This window comes from Microplitis demolitor, chromosome 5 (genome assembly GCF_026212275.2).
Source record: "Microplitis demolitor isolate Queensland-Clemson2020A chromosome 5, iyMicDemo2.1a, whole genome shotgun sequence".
Taxonomy (NCBI): domain Eukaryota; kingdom Metazoa; phylum Arthropoda; class Insecta; order Hymenoptera; family Braconidae; genus Microplitis; species Microplitis demolitor.
Genome location: NC_068549.1, coordinates 14,640,515 through 14,659,384, shown reverse-complemented (window position 1 = coordinate 14,659,384; position 18,870 = coordinate 14,640,515). Strand labels below are relative to the sequence as shown.

Sequence of the window (18,870 nt, the reverse complement as noted above, 5' to 3'; positions counted from 1 at the left end):
ATGCAACTCTTCTCAATAAGACAATTTATAGATAAATTGAGAAAAATATAGATAGCCCGAACTGGGAATCGAACCCAGACCACGTCGGTATCGCGCCGAGTGCTCTACCACTTGAGCTATCCGGCACTGTACTATATTCCGTTTAATTTGATTTATAACTTATTGAGCCACACCGTCCATCGTACGGTATGACACCAATTTAATATAGTGGAAACCTAAAATTTATTGAGAAAGTTTGCATGTTTTAGATTTCCACTATATTAAATTGGTGTAATACTGTACGATGGACGGTGTGGCTCAATAAGTTAAAGATCAAATTGAACGGAATATAGTATAGTGCCGGATAGCTCAACTGGTAGAGCACTCGGCGCGATACCGACATGGTCTGGGTTCGATTCCCAGTTCGGGCTATTTATATTTTTCTCAATTTATCTATAAATTGTCTTGTTGAGAAGGTTTACATGTTTTAGGTTTCTACTATATTAAATTTCCAATATATACAGAGCTATCCTAAACTTATCACGTGACCGAATTTGACGATAAAAAGCAACGTCAAGCGTCAGCATGAAAAAGCACCTGTCATTGACATTTTTTTTGGTCATCAGACGGTCACATGACCGTTTGTTAAACGACGGACCATGCAAGCGAAAACGCTGCCATCTAGTGAATATATCAATACTAATATTTAATGCTCAAAAGCTAAATTAAAATATATTTTATGCAATGGTTTAAATAATTAAAATTATTACAAATATTCTCTAAAAGATACAAAATATTATTTATTCAAAAAAAAGATATCGTCATTAACCTTAAATATGAAGCTAGATGAAATGTTAAAGACAAAGATGTAATAAAAACTATTAAATAAAGAAACTTTTGTGATAATAATAGTATAATTTATGTCATTTCATATTTATTGCATCATTTAATATTTGAAAGTTATTTTAGAAGACAATTTTGAAATGGTACATGAAAAAATTATATTTATTCGATTTTAAAATGATTACCTATACAAGCTAAAACTGAAATATCTCGGTAAATTTCGATAATACAATGATCGATTTCTCTTATAGTTTTTATTTGAGAATAAATTATAATCGAAAATTTTGTCAAAAACGTCTATACGGATGCAAATGACGAAAATTGTGACCGTTTGAAACGTGACGGTCATTCCAGCATTACAGAATTTTTTTAAAATAATGAGACGGTCTCAGGACGGTCTTATGACCGTTTTCTGACTGAAAATAAAAATTACGGTCATTCCGCATCTCTAAGCCCCACATACAGTGAAAATAATTATTTATAGTGCCGCTTGATACCGGGCATAGATATTGGGCAAGCTAAATTTCAAAGTTAACGATCACCCTGAAGTTAGTCAAATTCTGACATTTTTTTAATTAAAAATTCTATAACTTTAAAAAAAATATTTTTTTGGAATAGAAAAAAGTACTCCTGGTTATTCTTCTGTCCTTTGGACGTTTACTATTTTAATTTAGTAAAAAAATAATTATCTAGATTAGAATTCAAAATTAAGTTTTGAATCATTTATCTCTAGTTTATAAATTAATTCAAAAATAAAAAGCTTGTTCGATTTATGTAATATTTTTTTAATTTACGCGAGTATTTTTTTATTTTTTCCGATTTTCAATTTTAATTTCCGGAATTAGCCGATGTCCGACATTTTTTAAATAAAAAGTTATATAACTTTTGAAACAGATGAGTTTTTTAAAATTGTTATATTGGTTTATAACATTAAAATAAATAATCGAAATATTAATTTTCAAATTATAGCTTGAATATTCATATTCTTTTATAACTAAAAAATTACTCGTCTAAATTCTGAAAAAATAAACACGAGTTTTTAATTTAATTCTAAAAAATTTTTTTTTTTTAACGTTATCGAATTTGTGATTTAAAGAATGTCTGATATCGGCTAACTTCAGGGTCATAGTTCACGTCAACTTGCTGACGAAGTGGCTGATGGGGGATGATAATAATAACTACAGTCAGCTGTTTTAGTTCTTTTCTATCATTTGGATCTTTCAATACGAAAAAACTAGTTGATTTCAAGGTTTTGGTTTTTTTAATTAAAATCACATAAAAAATTTAATAAATGTTGTTACTGTGACATTTTATAAAACAACATGTTTGGATGTATTGTAAAAAATAATTAGATGAAGTTTCAAATATTTTACATCGTCAATAAATTTTATATTGTTATTACCATTTCATGATTAGTGAGTACTAAGCCATTTAAATTTATTTATGTTAATTATTATTTTATCAATGTGTTTGTCAATCATTTAGATCCTGTATATTTATACATACATATACATATCCTATCCAAAAGTTCCCATAAAATTCACTCAAATGGTTCAAAACCCGCATAGAGTTCAGTAGACTTGTATTGGTTTTTATGCGGTTTTTGACTCATTTGATTGAATTCTATGGGAACTTTTGAATAGGGTATATACGTATACAATGAGAAAATAAAATAATATTGTCCAAACAAGAATTTCTTGGTTCAAGAAATCCGTTCAAAATATTTATTTTATTATTATTAATTATCAATTTCTTGAAAAAAGAGCATTGAATTTATTTTTGGTATTATATGAATTTGATATTATATTATGAATAAACAAAAGAATAGCTTTACTTGAATGAAATAAAAATTATTTCCATCAATTCTACGAATTCTTGTGACAAAATTATATATTCTCGAAAATTGTCAAGAATGTATGTTCTTGTATCAAGTAAATATTCTTAAAGAAAGTATTTTTTTTCTCAGTTATTCAAAAAAATTGACTGTTTTTTTTTTTCAAAAAATTTACGAAAAATATTGTTCGAGATGAGGAAAAAAAACATACTCTCAGAGTTTAAGCTATTAATATTAACAACCGACTCATCGCAATTTTCCATTTCCCATTTAAATAACATGGGAAATATTTTTTTTTAAGTTTGGAATTTTATTACTCATTAGCAAATCAGAATATCGGAAAAATCAACAGACATTTTTGTTGGAAATTAAATGCTTTACAAAAAAAGTCTCATCATTTTCTGATAAATTTAATTTTTCAAAAGTTATCGGAGATCAAAATTGGATTCATAGTAAATTTTAAGTATAATTTGACTTTTCCGGCGAAACTAACATACTTATCGTCAAATAATATCTGACCATTTTTGTAGATTATTTCATTTTCCACAACTTATTTTCTACAAAGTTTTCAAAATTCTTAAAAGCTCCTTAGGTATTTGCAATTAAATGTCAATTTGTTTCAAGAAATCGTATTCTGGCCAACTTTAATTGCTTACTTTTAAATGCAAATAACTAAAGAACTTAAAAAAATTGCGGAAACTTTGTTATAAGTAATTTTTAAGAAATAAAATGATCTACCAAAAAGGTTATACAATATTTAACGATAAATCTGATGGTTACACTGGAAACGTCAAATTATAAAAAATTTCTACATGAAGAAAAATAACATTTCACATCATTGGCTTAATAAATCGTTTCCCTTCAATTAGCTTAATTACTAATTTTTATTCAATAAAAAAAAAAAAAAAAAAAAAAAAAAAACAATTCTACATTTTTTATTTGCCATTATTTCGAACCTAAAAAACGTATTTTTTTATTTTTTAGATTACAGATTAGTTAGCATTATTTCAAAAATTTTATCAATTAATAAATAAAATATTATTCTCGAATATTTTTAGTGGCTGAATTTGCCCCAGGTATAGAGAATCAGCCGAAAAATAGATAAATATATTAAATTTTTTTTAATTTGATTATAAAAATATGAATCATTTTTTCAGAATTTTCGGATGGTCCATTTTTCCCCAGGTGTCATGTGTAGGGCTAAAAATGCGCAAATATATCGGATTTATAGCAACTAGACGAAAATAAAAAAATTTTTGTTTTTTTTAAATATTTTAGGAGTACTCCGTTTTGCCTACTCTACCCCCTTTCCTAATAATGCTACTTGATCTTACTCTTAATTTATTCATTTTTATCAAATTATGACATTACAAATTAATAAATATATTCCATTACTCAACAGACAATTTTAAGTTCATTAAAGAAAACTACATGTCACCTCATCTTTACGATCTAATATTTTTGAAATAAATTGTATTTAAATAAATTAACAAGTAAAAAAATCATGATCATCTGGATATCAGATTCAGCACAGTGGATACCGTCCCAGCCTAGTAAACAGAAGGATCTCAGTTCGAACCCCGGTAGCGCCCAAATAATTTTATTCGTTATTTCCCATTAATTCAGAAATTAGTTAATTACACCCCGATGTAATGCTGACAAAAATGTGATCAAACTTTTTTTTAATTATATTTATTAATTTGAATAATAATATTTTAGATCGAGCATTGGGTGAGCTTCAGATTTTTTGCTTCCCAAGCCTTGGCCAAAGCTTGATTTTTCGTTCCTTAAGGCTTGTCCCAAGCCTGTTTTTTTTTGTTTGCCAAGGCTTGGCGACATAGTTATCATCATAGGCTTGAGCCAATTCTTGGCCCGATGTTTAACCAAGGCTCGGAACTCTGGTATGACGACTGGCCAATGCCTGGTCCGAGCCTTATCCAGTGGTCCCTTCCTACCAGGATATGTGTAATTTTGGTTATATAGTTATGTATAAAATTGTTTAAAAAGTATATAGGCTCTACCTCCATGAAAAAAATTTATACTAAAAAATTATATGCTATAATATAAAAATAAAATATATTTTTTTCACATAAAAAAATATATAAATATATATAAAATACATAGAAAAAATATATTTTAAACAGCTAACTTTTGGCCGATTTTCGTATATATTTTATATATTTTAAATGTATTAAAAATATATCTTAGAATACATAAAAAATACATGAATAGAAATATAAAAAAAATATAGATATGGTAATATAAAAAAATATATTAGTCATATATTTTAAATCTATAAAAATTGTAATTGCGAAATTATAAAAAAATTATTAAAAAAATCAATTTTTAAATTAATCAACATAAAAAAAGAAATACTCGCGTCAGCGGTTAATCACTGCGTTTCTATCAGGTTTTCCAACAACAAAAATTATTTTTTTAATATTTAAAATGTCGGAAAAATAATTATCATTGATTTATTAGATACTAAAAAGTATAGTAGAAGAACTCTTAAAATTTCAAAAGACTAGGAAAGTTATTTTTTTTTTTTAAATAATCTTTTAATAAAAATTGTGGTGCTGCGATCAAAGCGCGACGGACGAAGGATTAATATTTTTGTATATGTATTTTTTATATATTCTAAGATATATTTTCAATATATTTGAAATATATTTTTAACTTCCCGCTAAGAAAATTATTAATTTTCAAAAATTCGGGAAGTTATTGGTTTCACCCCGATTATCGAGAATCGAGTTTTCATCAGATGTCGACGTTTCGAGGTCCTCGGAAGCTATTTCGACTATTTTCAGAAGGATGTCCGAGTGCCTATATGTGTGTGTGTGTTTGTTTGTGTGTGTGTGGATGTAAACTTTTGATATCTTTTTAATGAACTGACGGGTTAATATGTTTGAGGTGGCAATCAAAAGAGTATGTTGGCCGTCAACTTTTCTAAAAATTTCGAATCGATCGATCAAATAGACTCTAAGATGTGGACGAAAAACAAAAGAAAAAAAATTTTTTTTTCAAATTTTTCAGAAATAGCTTTAGCGATCAATTCCAAAATTCGATCAGCTCTAGAACTCAATAAGACGCGCCGATTGCCGCCTTAGACATTTCAATCGGTTGATTCGTTCGTAAGATATCGTGGGAGAAAGAAATGTTAAAAAACGGTTTTTTCCTAAAACAAGAGCATGCAACAGTATTTTCGAAACTGTATTCACAACAATGTTTTCGAGCTCAAGGAGCTCGGAAACTGCGGAAAGTTTTGGGGATGGTCCGTAGGGTCACCCGATAGACTGATTTTTTTAACTTCCCGCTAAGAAAATCGACGATTTTCAAAAATTTCGGGAAGTTATTGTTTTCACCCCGATTTTCGAAAATCGAGTTTTCATCAGATGTCGACGTTTTGAGGTCCTAGAAAGCTATTCTGACTATTTTCATAATGATGTCCGAGTGTGTGTATGTATGTGTGTGTGTGTGTATGTGTATGTTTGAAAATTCTTTGTAACTTTTTAACTAATAAATCGATTTGGATGGTTGAGGTGGCAATCGAAAGAGCTTGTTGGCCGTCAACTTTCCTGAAAATTTCAGATCATTTGATCGAATAGACTCGAAAATATTTGCGAATTACGAAAAAAAAAAAAATTTTCTTTTAGTTTTTTATTGATTTCTCAGAAACGAATCATACGACCGACTTCAAAATCTAATCAGCTCTAGTACTCAATAAAACGCGTCGATTGCCACCTCAAACATCAAAATTGGATAATTCGTTCGAGAGTTATCGCGGGAGAAAGAAATGGTGAAAAATGGTTTTTTATAAATATTATTGAAACGACCGACGCGATCGATTTCAAATTTTAATCAGCTCTAGAATTCAATAAAACGCGCCGATTGCCGCCTTAGACATTTCAATCGGTTGATTTGTTCGAGAAATATCGCGGGAGAAAGAAATGGTGGATAATGGTTTTTTCCAAATATTTTCGAAATGACTGACCCGATTAATTCCAAATTTTTTTTTTTAGTATTTTGAAAGTATTTCAAAAACGACTTGATGAATCAATTCAAAAATCTGATCAGTTATAGAACTCAATAAAACATGTCGATTGTTGCCTTGAACGTCTTTATCGGTTTATTCGTTCGAGAGCAAAGGCATACAAAAGTATTTTCGAGCTCGAAGAGAAAATGTATCTACAACAATTTTCTGAGTTCAAGGAGCTCGAAATAGGCGGGAAGTTTTGGGGCTGGCCTGCAGGGTCAACCGACAGACCGATTTTTTTTCTAGTAAAAAGTTAGCTCTAAATTGAGAGAAATTAACCGAAAATTTTTCTTTCCAACTTTTGCTGTCAAATTGTCAGGGGATTTGGGCAGCATATTTCAGGCAAATTCAATCTCAATTTACTGTCAATTTCAAGCTGAAGTGGCCATTAGGGAGTTTGCTTAACAAAATTTTACTTTAGAAGAGTTTCCTTCAATTTTTTTGTCTAATGACCATCAATTTCGGGTTTTTCCGTTTTTGACGACAATTCGTGTACAACTTGCCATATAATTGGACGTAATTCCTCACCCGAATTAGAATGTAAATTCACTTCAAAAGTCGTATACAAATTGTCGTTCAACACAGAAAAGCCCGAAGTTGACGGACATTTGACAAAAAATTTAAGGATGTCTTCGTAAAGTTATACTTTTGCTATGCAAACTATGCTAATAAGGTTTTGTTTCTAGTAAAAAAAGTTACCTCTAAATTGAGGAAAAATTAACCGTAGATTTTTCGGGACGACGTCCAATTGGACTGATTTTAATTGGAAAAGTAACCGATAGGACTTATCCCAATAACCCAGATCCCTATTACCTGAATTACCAATTACTAAGAATCTCGATGACCCTAATTTTCAATCACCTAAACTCCCGATCATCAGTAATTTTAATTACCAATACTACCAATTACCTAAATTTGCAATAATCCAAAAGTTCGATACTATAATTTCTCGTTAACCGGAAACATTAATGACAACCCTGATAGCCAAGTTGGAGAGAAACTGGCGTCAAACTTATAGCCGAAACTAAACACCAAGTTGGTCGCAAAAGTTGATACTTCCAAAATTGATGGACACTTTCTGAGAAAGTTGGTGGCAAAAATTGGAAATCCAAGAAGTTGACGGTCACTTTCTGAGGAAGTTGATGACCAGAAGCTGGCAATCCATAAGTTGACGGAAAATTGCCTTCAATTTTCTTAGGAACCTGCATTCCAGTTGCGGCTCCATACAGGCGTCAACTTTCTCAGAAAGTTGGCGGTAACTTGTAGCCAAAAAGTTGCACATGCTAAAGTTGTTGACAGCTTGTCGTCAAGTTGGTCGCAAACTAACGAATACCAACTTTTGGACGAAAAACCCTGGCTATCAGGGAAGATATTCCGATTGGACACCCTGATAGCCACCCTAACCGTAAGTTAACTACAAACTACTATCGTAATCTAAAGGTAACTTAAAGAAAAGTGTTGGAGGGCAAGCAGTCACCTTTAAATTGACAGTAAATTGTCTGTAATTTGAATTCAAATTTGACCACAAGTGTTACTGTCAGACACTGACGTTAAGTTGATTGAAAGTTACACTTCAAATTGACAGCAAGTTTTTCTGTCAAGTTACATTTAAGCTACTGCTGTACTCTGAAGCTAACCTAAAGAAAAGTATTATTAAGCCAAGTATGCCAGAAATTTTCTCGTTAAGTTAGCCGAAAATGTTTCACGACAGAACTTGTAGTGCAACATTGTCGGCTAACTTAACGAGAAAGTTTCTGGCAAACCTGGGAAGACGTCTATTGGACAGATTCCAATTGGAAAAGTAACCGTTAGGACATATTCCAATACTCAGGTTCCTATTACCTGAATTACCAATTATTAATAATCCCGATGACTCAAATTTTCAATCACCCAAAATCTCGATCACCAGTAATTCCAATCACCAATACTACCAATTACCCAAATTTCCAATAATCCAAAATTTTAATAGCTTAATTTTCCGTTAACCAGAAACATTGATGACAAGACATGCCGATTGGACAGGTTTCGTAAGCTCAAAGTCGATTTCTTTGTTATCGACAGATGATACTTATTGTAAAAAGTACAATCAGATTATGCAGATGGCCAAGAACTATTATAAAATGAAATTTCGTATTAATATATATAGAAAAAATTTTTAAATTAAAAATTTTAACGTGTTTTTTTAATACATTTATTAAAATTTAATCATCAATAATATTTTCTTTTTATAATAATAATGTTTATTAATATTATTTTGAATTTATTGTAATTTTTACAGCATTAACTTAAGTGTTTTTGATAAAATATATATTTTAAAAAATACATTTTTATTATTATTATTAACATTTATCTTTTATTATTATTGTTTTTTTTTTTTTTTATTTTTATGTTTAGAGAAACAATCAAACTATTTATTCATAAAGAAATTAAAGGCATATTTTGTTAAATAAATGGATACAGAATTATCAACCAAAATAGAAAAAATATTATTATTAGCAGCAGAGAAAGATACAGTAAATGGTGTGTCAATTCGAGGATTAATTTTTGTAGACGATGGGGTCACTGTTGTGACTCTTGAAGTGGTATGTGAGTTATTCAGATGCTCATTAGGTACATTTAGTGAATCAGAAGTGACGGTACTTGGAAATGGGTGTACATTACTCCTGTGCGTTATTGCAGGAGTGCATGATATAATTTTTAAAATCGTCGGAGTAAGGAGGAAGACCAACCATTTCTTGCTGCCGGCCAGACATATTAAAATACATCTGAAAAAAAAATAAATAAATACATTTACATTCATTATAATCAATTAAATAAAAAAAGTTTAAAAAATTTACTTACCAAATAATTTTCGAATATAATTTGGAATCGTTGTCTACACATGACAGCCGTCTTGTTTCCTAAAGACTCTGTCTCGGCTAATAGATCTGGGAAAAATTAATACTATTATTACAAAATATATAATTAAGAGAATAAAGAAAATTTTGTTTCCGGGATATTTATAAAATAAAATAATTTTTTAAAATTAAATTTAATATTATTGGCAAGTTCTTGACCTGAATAAGTGCCTTTTCAATGTTTTATATGCAGAAGCATATAAAACATTAAAAAGGCACTTATTCAGGCCAAGAACTTTCCAATGAAAATTTCTAAAATTGTTCATTTATTATGATAAGTTTTCGAAGTAGTTATCTATAGAATTTGGTGATAAACAAAATTCCCTTATTTTTTTCATTATTTTTTTTTTTACATGTCGATGTAATTGTAGGTAAAAAATTAATTTATATAATTAAGCGACTAAGAAAAACTCTTTGTAAGGTATATCTTTATCGTAAATTGTGGTTGATACTTTTTCAGTGATCGTCTTTTATGATTTATATAATTGAGAGAGTAATGAAAATTTTGTGACGAGCATATTATTATTTTTAAAAAAATTTTTATTGTTAAATTTGATATAATCAAAAAGGTCTTGACCAAGACTCAGTGCTTTTTTACGGTTTTATATATTTTCAGTGATAGTTAATTTTTTCGTGTTAAATTTTTGGAAAAGCTTTGAATAGTTTCTTAGTTCTACAAATTTGTTCCGTCATATTTGTCCATTAAATTATTTTTAATTGATCCTGTAATAGCACTATTATTTTTTAAGTTTATTTAAAAAATATCCAAACTATATATAGTATGATTATGAATATTAAAAAATTATTAAGCCCAAGTTTTCTAATTCATAATCCGTAAATGTCGGCCGTCACATAGTGACTGCAGGTTACTCGTATTAATTATTATACTTGATATATTTATAATATGATCTTAAAAAACTTACTCCCAAATTGAATCATCTCCGTCACCTCGCAAACGATTAAATTTTTCGTTTAATCCATGTCGCCACAGACGCAAATTTACCAAAGTAAACTCTTCTATCTCAGTCCCTGTAATTAAATATACCGGTAATTACAATTGGTTTTATCAGAAATATAAGTTTAGAATTTAAATATACTTACAATTATTCATGACGATGATTTGTAACTTTTCAAACGCTTTAGTTTTAGTTATGTCAGTAACAACTGTAAACAAAAAGAAATTACTATCGTTGTCATAGCAACATGTCTATTAATTTGCTTTTGTTTTTTTCTTTCTGAATATACATTTAAAAATAATATTTATTATTGATGAATATAAAAATATACTTTTATTTATAAAAATAAACATTTTTGTCTTATATATAAATATATAATATCATAAATGATAAGAAAAAAATTATTAATTTAAATAAATTAAGTATTCCATCGTTACATAAATTATGTAAATTAATGATTACTAACTTTTACTCTCAGTTAATTTATTACTGACACATTAGTGAATTCTTTGGATTCCATTATAATGCGGCGGTGTGGCTAAATATTTCCTATTTTTCCTCAAGAATGTTAGACTGGAAGCCTGAGGGGTGTTAAAAAAGCCTCGCGTTGCAGTGCGTTTCAGAAGAGATTCTGTGGACGGCATGTGCTCCAACTCACCAGTTCGCAGCGTACCAATATCGTTGATACATTTATGATTTACAAAATTAGTCCAGTAGTCAGAGAGAATTTTCAACAGACTCTCAAGAATGGCAGCTTGGGTCTTGGTTTCTGAGAGCATCGCAGTCGCTGACAGCTCTTGGGAACTGTAGCCAACTAAAGTTGGTCCAAACATTTTGACCAGGTTCCTTATAGGCATTTTACACTCCGGCATCGATGACACGCACTGCAAGTGAAAAATGAAGAAGGCAACAGTCGCAATTAGGTTGTGGAAGCTCGAACATTGCTTGGTACAGCGCTACATCGGCATCCTGCTTGTTTGTTATCGTCACCACGTGCATAGAGTCTGCCTACAGACCGATAGTTATCAGCGGCTCTCTTAAAGATCGTAAAAAGTCTGAGAGTCGAACAAATAATCACGATATCTATTTCTGATAAATTCGGAACTCCTCTCTTTTTTAAAAACTTCTCTTTTAAATATTTGACGTCGTTGGCTCCACCGTTGATCAAGAAGTCAGATTAACAGGCAGCGACGCCGAAAGTTTAGTGTCATCGTCACCGTTGTAACACTCATGCTTACAATCTTTCTTGAACTTGCGCTCAGTCACCTGTGGAGTTGGCGCCTCTTCCTCGACCTGCCGTCTTTTGACAGCACCACCGTCGTCGTAGTGATAATTCTGTCTTTTTAAATCGACGGCTTTGTTCTAAGTACTCCTGCGCTTTCTCTTGTTGAAATGTACTCTCCACTAGATCTGTGTTCCTTCCACTCACATTTGTTAAAGTTCTAATTCAGCAGCATGCTGGTGTCCAAGTCGCCCTCGGACTTTGAATAGCAGTGGCATTTAAAAAGTCTACTTCATTTTTCAAGTATATCACTCGCGAGGGAAAACCTCCGAAGGTGCAAGACGAAGGAAGAGTGTTCTCGTTTGCACCCCTCACGGTTTTGATTCACCCTGGAAACACCCCGGAAACACGATGGAATCACGGTGGATCCACGGCGGTTACACGGTGGGTTTTTTGTCATTTTATCATCGTGATTCCACGGTGGTTACACGGTGTACCCACCGTGATTCCACGTACACCGCGTAATCACCGTGGATACACTGTGGAATCTCGGTGAATACACCGTGGAATCAGAGTGGGTACACCGTGTTACCATCGTGGAAACACCATGTAACCACCGTGTATACACGGTGATAAAATGGCACAAACCCACCCTGTAACCACCCTGGATCCACCGTGATTCCACCGTGTTTCCACTCCCAGGGTGTTTCCAGGCTGATTTAAAACCGTCAGGGACCTCAAAGCTGTGATCACTGCAACGTGCATCTATGAGAATCAAAAAAATAATATTCATGATTATTATTATTAATATATTGATATAATATTTATTGATTGTTATTTTCATTGAATCAATAAATTACTGTATTTATACTATCAAACTAATAGGAGTAAAAAGAAAATAAAATATACACTTACTATGTTTATCGGTGACCTGCAATTGCAGTTGTTATTTCTAAAACGTACATTAACAGATATTACAATGTTTATAAAGTTAGCTCGCACAGCTGACCATGGAGCCTATACCCGTGGGACGTAGGTATATGATCCATAGATATAGCTCATATCTTTTAAATTCTATGTTTTAACAGACTATAGTTCTTAATATCGGGTGCCTAAGAGAGATCCGAACGAAAATATAGCCAACGCAACAAATGCAAGAAAATTAAAAAGCAAAATCGGTCAATATCAAAATATATACATTCCACAGCTTAAATATTACACTAAATGAAGTACAAATCAAAATAAAAACTCTAAATTGATATGGCACTCACACTTTAATCGTAAAATGTGATAATTGAACAAAAATCCAGTTACCAACATGAAAAAAACAAATAGTATGAATAACAAACTCTTTAAAAGTATCAAAGCTAAATTTTTCAAAAAAGAGACAATTCACATCACGTCAAACAAAAACTAAACCGTCGGTAAAGTAAATCTTGATAGGTAACTGACTAACTAGGTAATCAAGTCTTAAGCTATAATGGAATTTAAAAAATTTTTTTATATTTTTAAATTATTATAAAATGCTTAAATGTTATAAAGTAATTAATAATAAATTAGTCTACAGAAAACCATGCAAAAAATTTTGCAAATACATAAATTTTTTAATTACATTTTTTATTAAATTCTTTTTTATTTCAGAAACCATACTATCATTTAAATTATCTTATAACTAATTATGTAATTATATTTTAATATAAAGAGTGAAAGTAAAAAATTTATATATTTGCAAAATTTTTTACATGGTTTTCTTTAGACTAATTTATTATTAATTACTTTATAACATTTAAGCATTTTATAATAATTTAAAAATATAAAAAAATTTTTTAAATTCCATTATAGCTTAAGACTTGATTACCTAGTTAGTCAGTTACCTATCAAGATTTACTTTACCGACGGTTGAGTTTTTGTTCGACGTGATGTGAATTGTCTCTTTTTTGAAAAATTTAGCTTTGATACTTTTAAAGAGTTTGTTATTCATACTATTTGTTTTTTTCATGTTGGTAACTGGATTTTTGTTCAATTATCACATTTTACGATTAAAGTGTGAGTGCCATATCAATTTAGAGTTTTTATTTTGATTTGTACTTCATTTAGTGTAATATTTAAGCTGTGGAATGTATATATTTTGATATTGACCGATTTTGCTTTTTAATTTTCTTGCATTTGTTGCGTTGGCTACATTTTCGTTCGGATCTCTTTTAGGCACCCTCCATTTTAATATACAATAATGGAAATTTGAATAGCGCGTTGCACGCGCGCCTTAAGTTTAACCAATAACGAGTCGTGGTCCCGTTTTTGCGAGTTTCGACCTACGACTAACTTCAAGACTTTCATGTATTTTTATTTAGAGGAAAACAGTGTTTTTATACTTATAATACCTATTATATGTAAATATAACCCTTTTACAATCGTTATATATTGTAAGTAATATTAATTTTTGATATTTTTAAGATTTTAATACAATACTTTTTAGAAATTAAAAATTTTAAACTTTACTAATTATCTATATGTCATGAAATTAAATAAGTTCATTCTTAAATATTTTGAATTTTTAACGTATATTAACAGATGAATTTAAAATTTTCTATGACAACGATTTTCACTTTTTTAAAAATAATATACAAACAAATGAATATTTTTTCATTAATCGTTTCATCGATGAAATAAAATATAATTTTAAGCATTGTGACATTTTATAATAAAATAAAATTTGTTATGAAGGTAATACCCGGTAAGAGAGCTAGATCAAAAATTATTTTTCACAAAGGCTTTAAATACAGTCGTGATTCAAGCAGTACACATAGATTTCGGTGCTCAAGAGGAAAATCAGGATGTACTGCTCAACTAAATTTTCTTGTTGCTATAGATGATATTGAGGAATGTTTGGATTTGGATGAAGATGACGACTGTACTGTGAAAGATATGCATAATCATTTAGAAGAACCTTGCAGTGGAGATTGGTGTGATCTTCTAGAAATTATGAAAAAGCGATGTAGGGAGACAAATGATGGACTTCGAGAAATCTTCGATGATGTGTGTCGTCCGTACGTATATTGCTAAGTCTATATATTAAAGAATGAATATGACTATTCATAGTTTAATTATAATTATAATTATATTTTTAGATTTCCTGAGATTACTGCCCATTACAGTTTCGAATCATGTTCAAGTATATTGTGTCGAGAACGGCAGAATTACAGAGAAAAAATACCTGACAGTTTAGCAAAACTTGGCATGACTTTGTATGAAAATAAAATTGCTAAAGGTTATGTCTCAGTAGGAGGTAAATCTGCAGTAATTTTTACTAGCAGCAAATTGCTGGAAGCTTTTAGACGAATCGAACGATATATTTATGGATGGTACCTTCGAGTAACTAAAAACTCTTATAACATTTTTTAATTAAAAAAATTAAAACAAATATTAATTTATCTTTTAAAATTCATAGAATACTTCACGACAGCCAAAAATATATATCAGATCTACACAATTCACATTAAATGCAAAGATACGGTAGATAATAATGAAAAATAATTTTTGGTTTAAAAAAACTCAAAATGAAATACTTTTTGCATTCATTTTTTTATAAATTCAAAGTTCTTATGTCATTGTTGATTGAAAATTAAATATTTTGTGAAAAAATACATAAAAATTTAGAGAAAGTATTTAAATAAATGAAATATTTTGTCTTTAGTTAAGTTTTTTTTTTCTTTGCAGTATGTTGGAACAGTCATCGTTTTAATGGAGAATAGAACAACTGAAATGTATAAAGAAGTTTTTTATTGGTTGAAAATCCATGCAAAGTCTATTGGAACTAATAATAAATTAATTATTATTAGCGATTTCGAAAAAGCAACTATAAAAGCACTGAGGGAATGTTTCCCGTTGACCAAAGTCCATGGTTGCTATTTTCACTATTGCCAAGTGAGTTCTTTTCTTTTTATTCTTAATAGAGTTGTAATAATAACTTTATTAAACAGCTAATTAATTGTTATTTATTCAAAGGCTGTTATTAAACGATGGACTAAACTTAGATTAGATATACCCGATCAAATTTTATCCATGGTACTTACTATTCCTTTATTACATGCCGATAAATTTCCTGAAGCAGAATAAATTATCAACGACGAGATCAAAATAAATAATTTGTCTGACAGAGATCCCAATATTTTATTGTTTATGAACTATTGACATAAAACTTGGATAAATGCAGCAGATCATGTTAGTGTACATGATTGTCCGAATTTGAACAATGATGCAAGTGAAAGTATTAATCGCCATAATAAAAAAAAATTGAGCGGTAAACACCAGTGCATCTGGGAACTAGTCGGTAAAATTTATTGTCTGATATTCATTTTCCTTCATTAAACATAATTTTGAAAAAAAAAAAAAAAAAAAAAAAAATTCATTATTTTATTAGCAACTCTGAAAAAGTTTACAATAACGAGAAATTGTCGTGTACAGATTAAAAAAAGTATTATGAAAACGTAAATATGAATTACGTTAATATAGTTTATATAAATATAAATTAAGTAAATATAAATTGTAGTCAATATTAATTTGAAAAATTATTTTTGCAAATTTAATAATATTTTCGTTATTTTCCTATAAATTTTACTAGGTAAAGATGTCGAATTATAAAATTTTCTCTTATTTCTAGTAACCTTGCAAAACTAGCAAAAAATTAAATTGAATTCAATAGATTAAAACTACAAAATTTTCGTCTATTGTTAAATTATTTCTCTATTTACTGATAATACTGTAAACAAGAAACGTTTAATTTTTTGTAATTTTTTTAATAATAAATATTTTTTTATTTTTTATTTTATTTAAATTAAATAAAAATAATTGTAGTTTATAAAAACATGATGATATTTGTTCAATAATTTTCTATATTTATATTTCCAGATGGTGTTGATAAAGTGCTAAAAGATGAAGAAATAAATTACAGCAGGCTGCTTACGAATGCTAAAAAACCGAAATGACGCACACCAAGACATGTTATTGATCGGCGTTATTATATAGATAATTTGAGAAATGAAATTGAACAAGATAAGAGTAGATTTAATACCAAGAATTTCATGAAAATTATTCCAAGGTCATTACTTGAGCTACAAAATACGTTAAAGCAAAAAATTGGGAATAATGCCGATGATATAGAATATGATTCTTCGGTACCTGCAGAGCTGGACATTTTTAAAACTGATCAAGTTGAAAATATAATAATATCAATTTACTAAATGAAGTAGAGTAGAGTTAATACCTCCAAAATCATGTAATCCATTCCTCAATCGAAAATTACAGATTCTAAAAACGGAAAAAGTACCAAAAAAAATAATTGTACACTCACCACTTCTACATTACCAAGTACCGTAACTTCTGGTTCACTAAATGAACCTGATGGGCATTTGAATAACTCACCTACAACTTCAAGAGTCACTACAGTGACCCCATCATCTACAAAAATTAATCCTCGAATTGACACACCACTTACCGTATCCTTTTCGGCAACACCAGTTACAAGCGCTTCGGTACAATCTCTCCCACTTAAAACAACTACTTTCAACTCACTAAATAAAGTCGTTGGTATTAGTGAAAATAAACAACAGTTATTTGAGTCAGTACAATTGAAATCAGTATTAAAAGACAATTTAGTTTCTAATCATTTGTCAAACGTATTCAAGAAAATAAAAAAAAAAAAAATTACCCAGTGATAAGTGGCTAAGAGAACCCAAGGAAAAGAAGAAGAAGACAACGGGGGAAAACAAATAACAGAAAAAAAAAAAAATTGTAAGAAAAAATCTTATTATAATTATCATGGTTATTATTATTGTTAATAGTCCTGCTAATGCAACTACGTTACAACCAGTGAATCAGTCATCAAGAACTGCTGTTTTTATCTATCCAGCTCAAGTATCTTCTAACTCGTCGTCTGCAAGTGCGCAATCTACGGCTGCTGCTAATAATAATATTTTTTCTATTTTGGTTGATAATTCTGTATCCATTTATTTAACAAAATATGCCTTTAATTTCTTTATGAATAAATAGTTTGATTGTTTCTCTAAACATAAAAATAAAAAAAAAAAAACAATAATAATAAAAGATAAATGTTAATAATAATAATAAAAATGTATTTTTTAAAATATATATTTTATCAAAAACACTTAAGTTAATGCTGTAAAAATTACAATAAATTCAAAATAATATTAATAAACATTATTATTATAAAAAGAAAATATTATTGATGATTAAATTTTAATAAATGTATTAAAAAAACACGTTAAAATTTTTAATTTAAAAATTTTTTCTATATATATTAATATGAAATTTCATTTTATAATAGTTCTTGGCCATCTGCATAATCTGATTGTACTTTTTACAATAAGTATCATCTGTCGATAACAAAGAAATCGACTTTGATTTTACGGAACCTGTCCAATCGGCATGTCTTGTCATCAATGTTTCTGGTTAACGGAAAATTAAGCTATCAAAATTTTGGATTATTGGAAATTTGGGTAATTGGTAGTATTGGTGATTGGAATTACTGGTGATCGAGATTTTGGGTGATTGAAAATTTGAGTCATCGGGATTATTAATAATTGGTAATTCAGGTAATAGGAACCTGAGTATTGGAATATGTCCTAACGGTTACTTTTCCAATTGGAATCTGTCCAATAGACGTCTTCCCGCAAATCTTAGCTGTATAATATTTTCCTTTAAGTTGGCTTCAGAATACAGTAGTAGCTTGAATTTAACTTGCCAGAAAAACTTGCTGTCAATTTGAAGTGAAACTTTCAATCAAATGAACGTCATTGTCTGACGTTAATGTTTGTAGTCAAATTAAATAGAAAATTGCAGACAATTTATTGTCAACTTAAAGGTAACTGTTTAATCTCCAACACTTACCTTTAAGTTACCTTTAAAATACTGCAGTAGTTTGTAGTTAACTTATGGTTAGGGTGGCTATCAGGGCAGGCCTCGTAAGCTCGGAGTCGATTTCTTTGTAATCGACAGATGATACTTATTGTAAAAAGTACACTCAATTATTATACAGGTAGCCATAAACTATTATAAAATGAAATTTCAAATAAACATGTTTAGAAAAA

General features: G+C 29.4%; 1 protein-coding gene and 1 long non-coding RNA gene across 8 annotated transcripts; one reads left to right on the top strand and one right to left on the bottom strand.

Annotated features, from left to right (window-relative positions):
* The first annotated feature begins 1,305 nt into the window (after nt 1–1,305).
* Nucleotides 1,306–17,927, top strand: LOC103579047 (uncharacterized). Of its 6 annotated transcripts, none has more exons than XM_053739179.1 (7): nt 1,306–1,370; nt 1,944–2,237; nt 14,634–14,811; nt 14,893–15,136; nt 15,482–15,688; nt 15,770–16,094; nt 16,673–17,927. In XM_053739179.1, exons 2-6 carry the CDS (start codon nt 2,231–2,233, stop codon nt 15,878–15,880), a joined length of 747 nt encoding a protein of 248 aa, XP_053595154.1. In that variant the 5' UTR covers nt 1,306–1,370; nt 1,944–2,230; the 3' UTR covers nt 15,881–16,094; nt 16,673–17,927. The 6 variants fall into 6 exon arrangements, 4 of the variants coding, with proteins under 4 accessions (XP_053595154.1, XP_053595153.1, XP_053595152.1 ...); XM_053739178.1 differs by having other exon boundaries at nt 1,313–1,446; nt 1,919–2,237; XR_008403721.1 differs by lacking the exons at nt 1,306–1,370; nt 1,944–2,237 and adding exons at nt 14,069–14,187; nt 15,213–15,277 and having other exon boundaries at nt 14,489–14,811.
* Nucleotides 9,152–13,029, bottom strand: LOC106694269 (uncharacterized). 2 transcript variants are annotated; one of them, XR_008403723.1, is made up of 7 exons: nt 12,963–13,029; nt 12,680–12,876; nt 11,009–12,529; nt 10,688–10,750; nt 10,510–10,615; nt 9,531–9,616; nt 9,152–9,454 (listed from the first exon to the last, which is right to left on the bottom strand). It is a non-coding gene; the product is annotated as an uncharacterized LOC106694269 (long non-coding RNA). The 2 variants fall into 2 exon arrangements; XR_001345419.2 differs by having other exon boundaries at nt 12,680–13,025.
* Nucleotides 17,928–18,870: the final 943 nt, after the last annotated feature.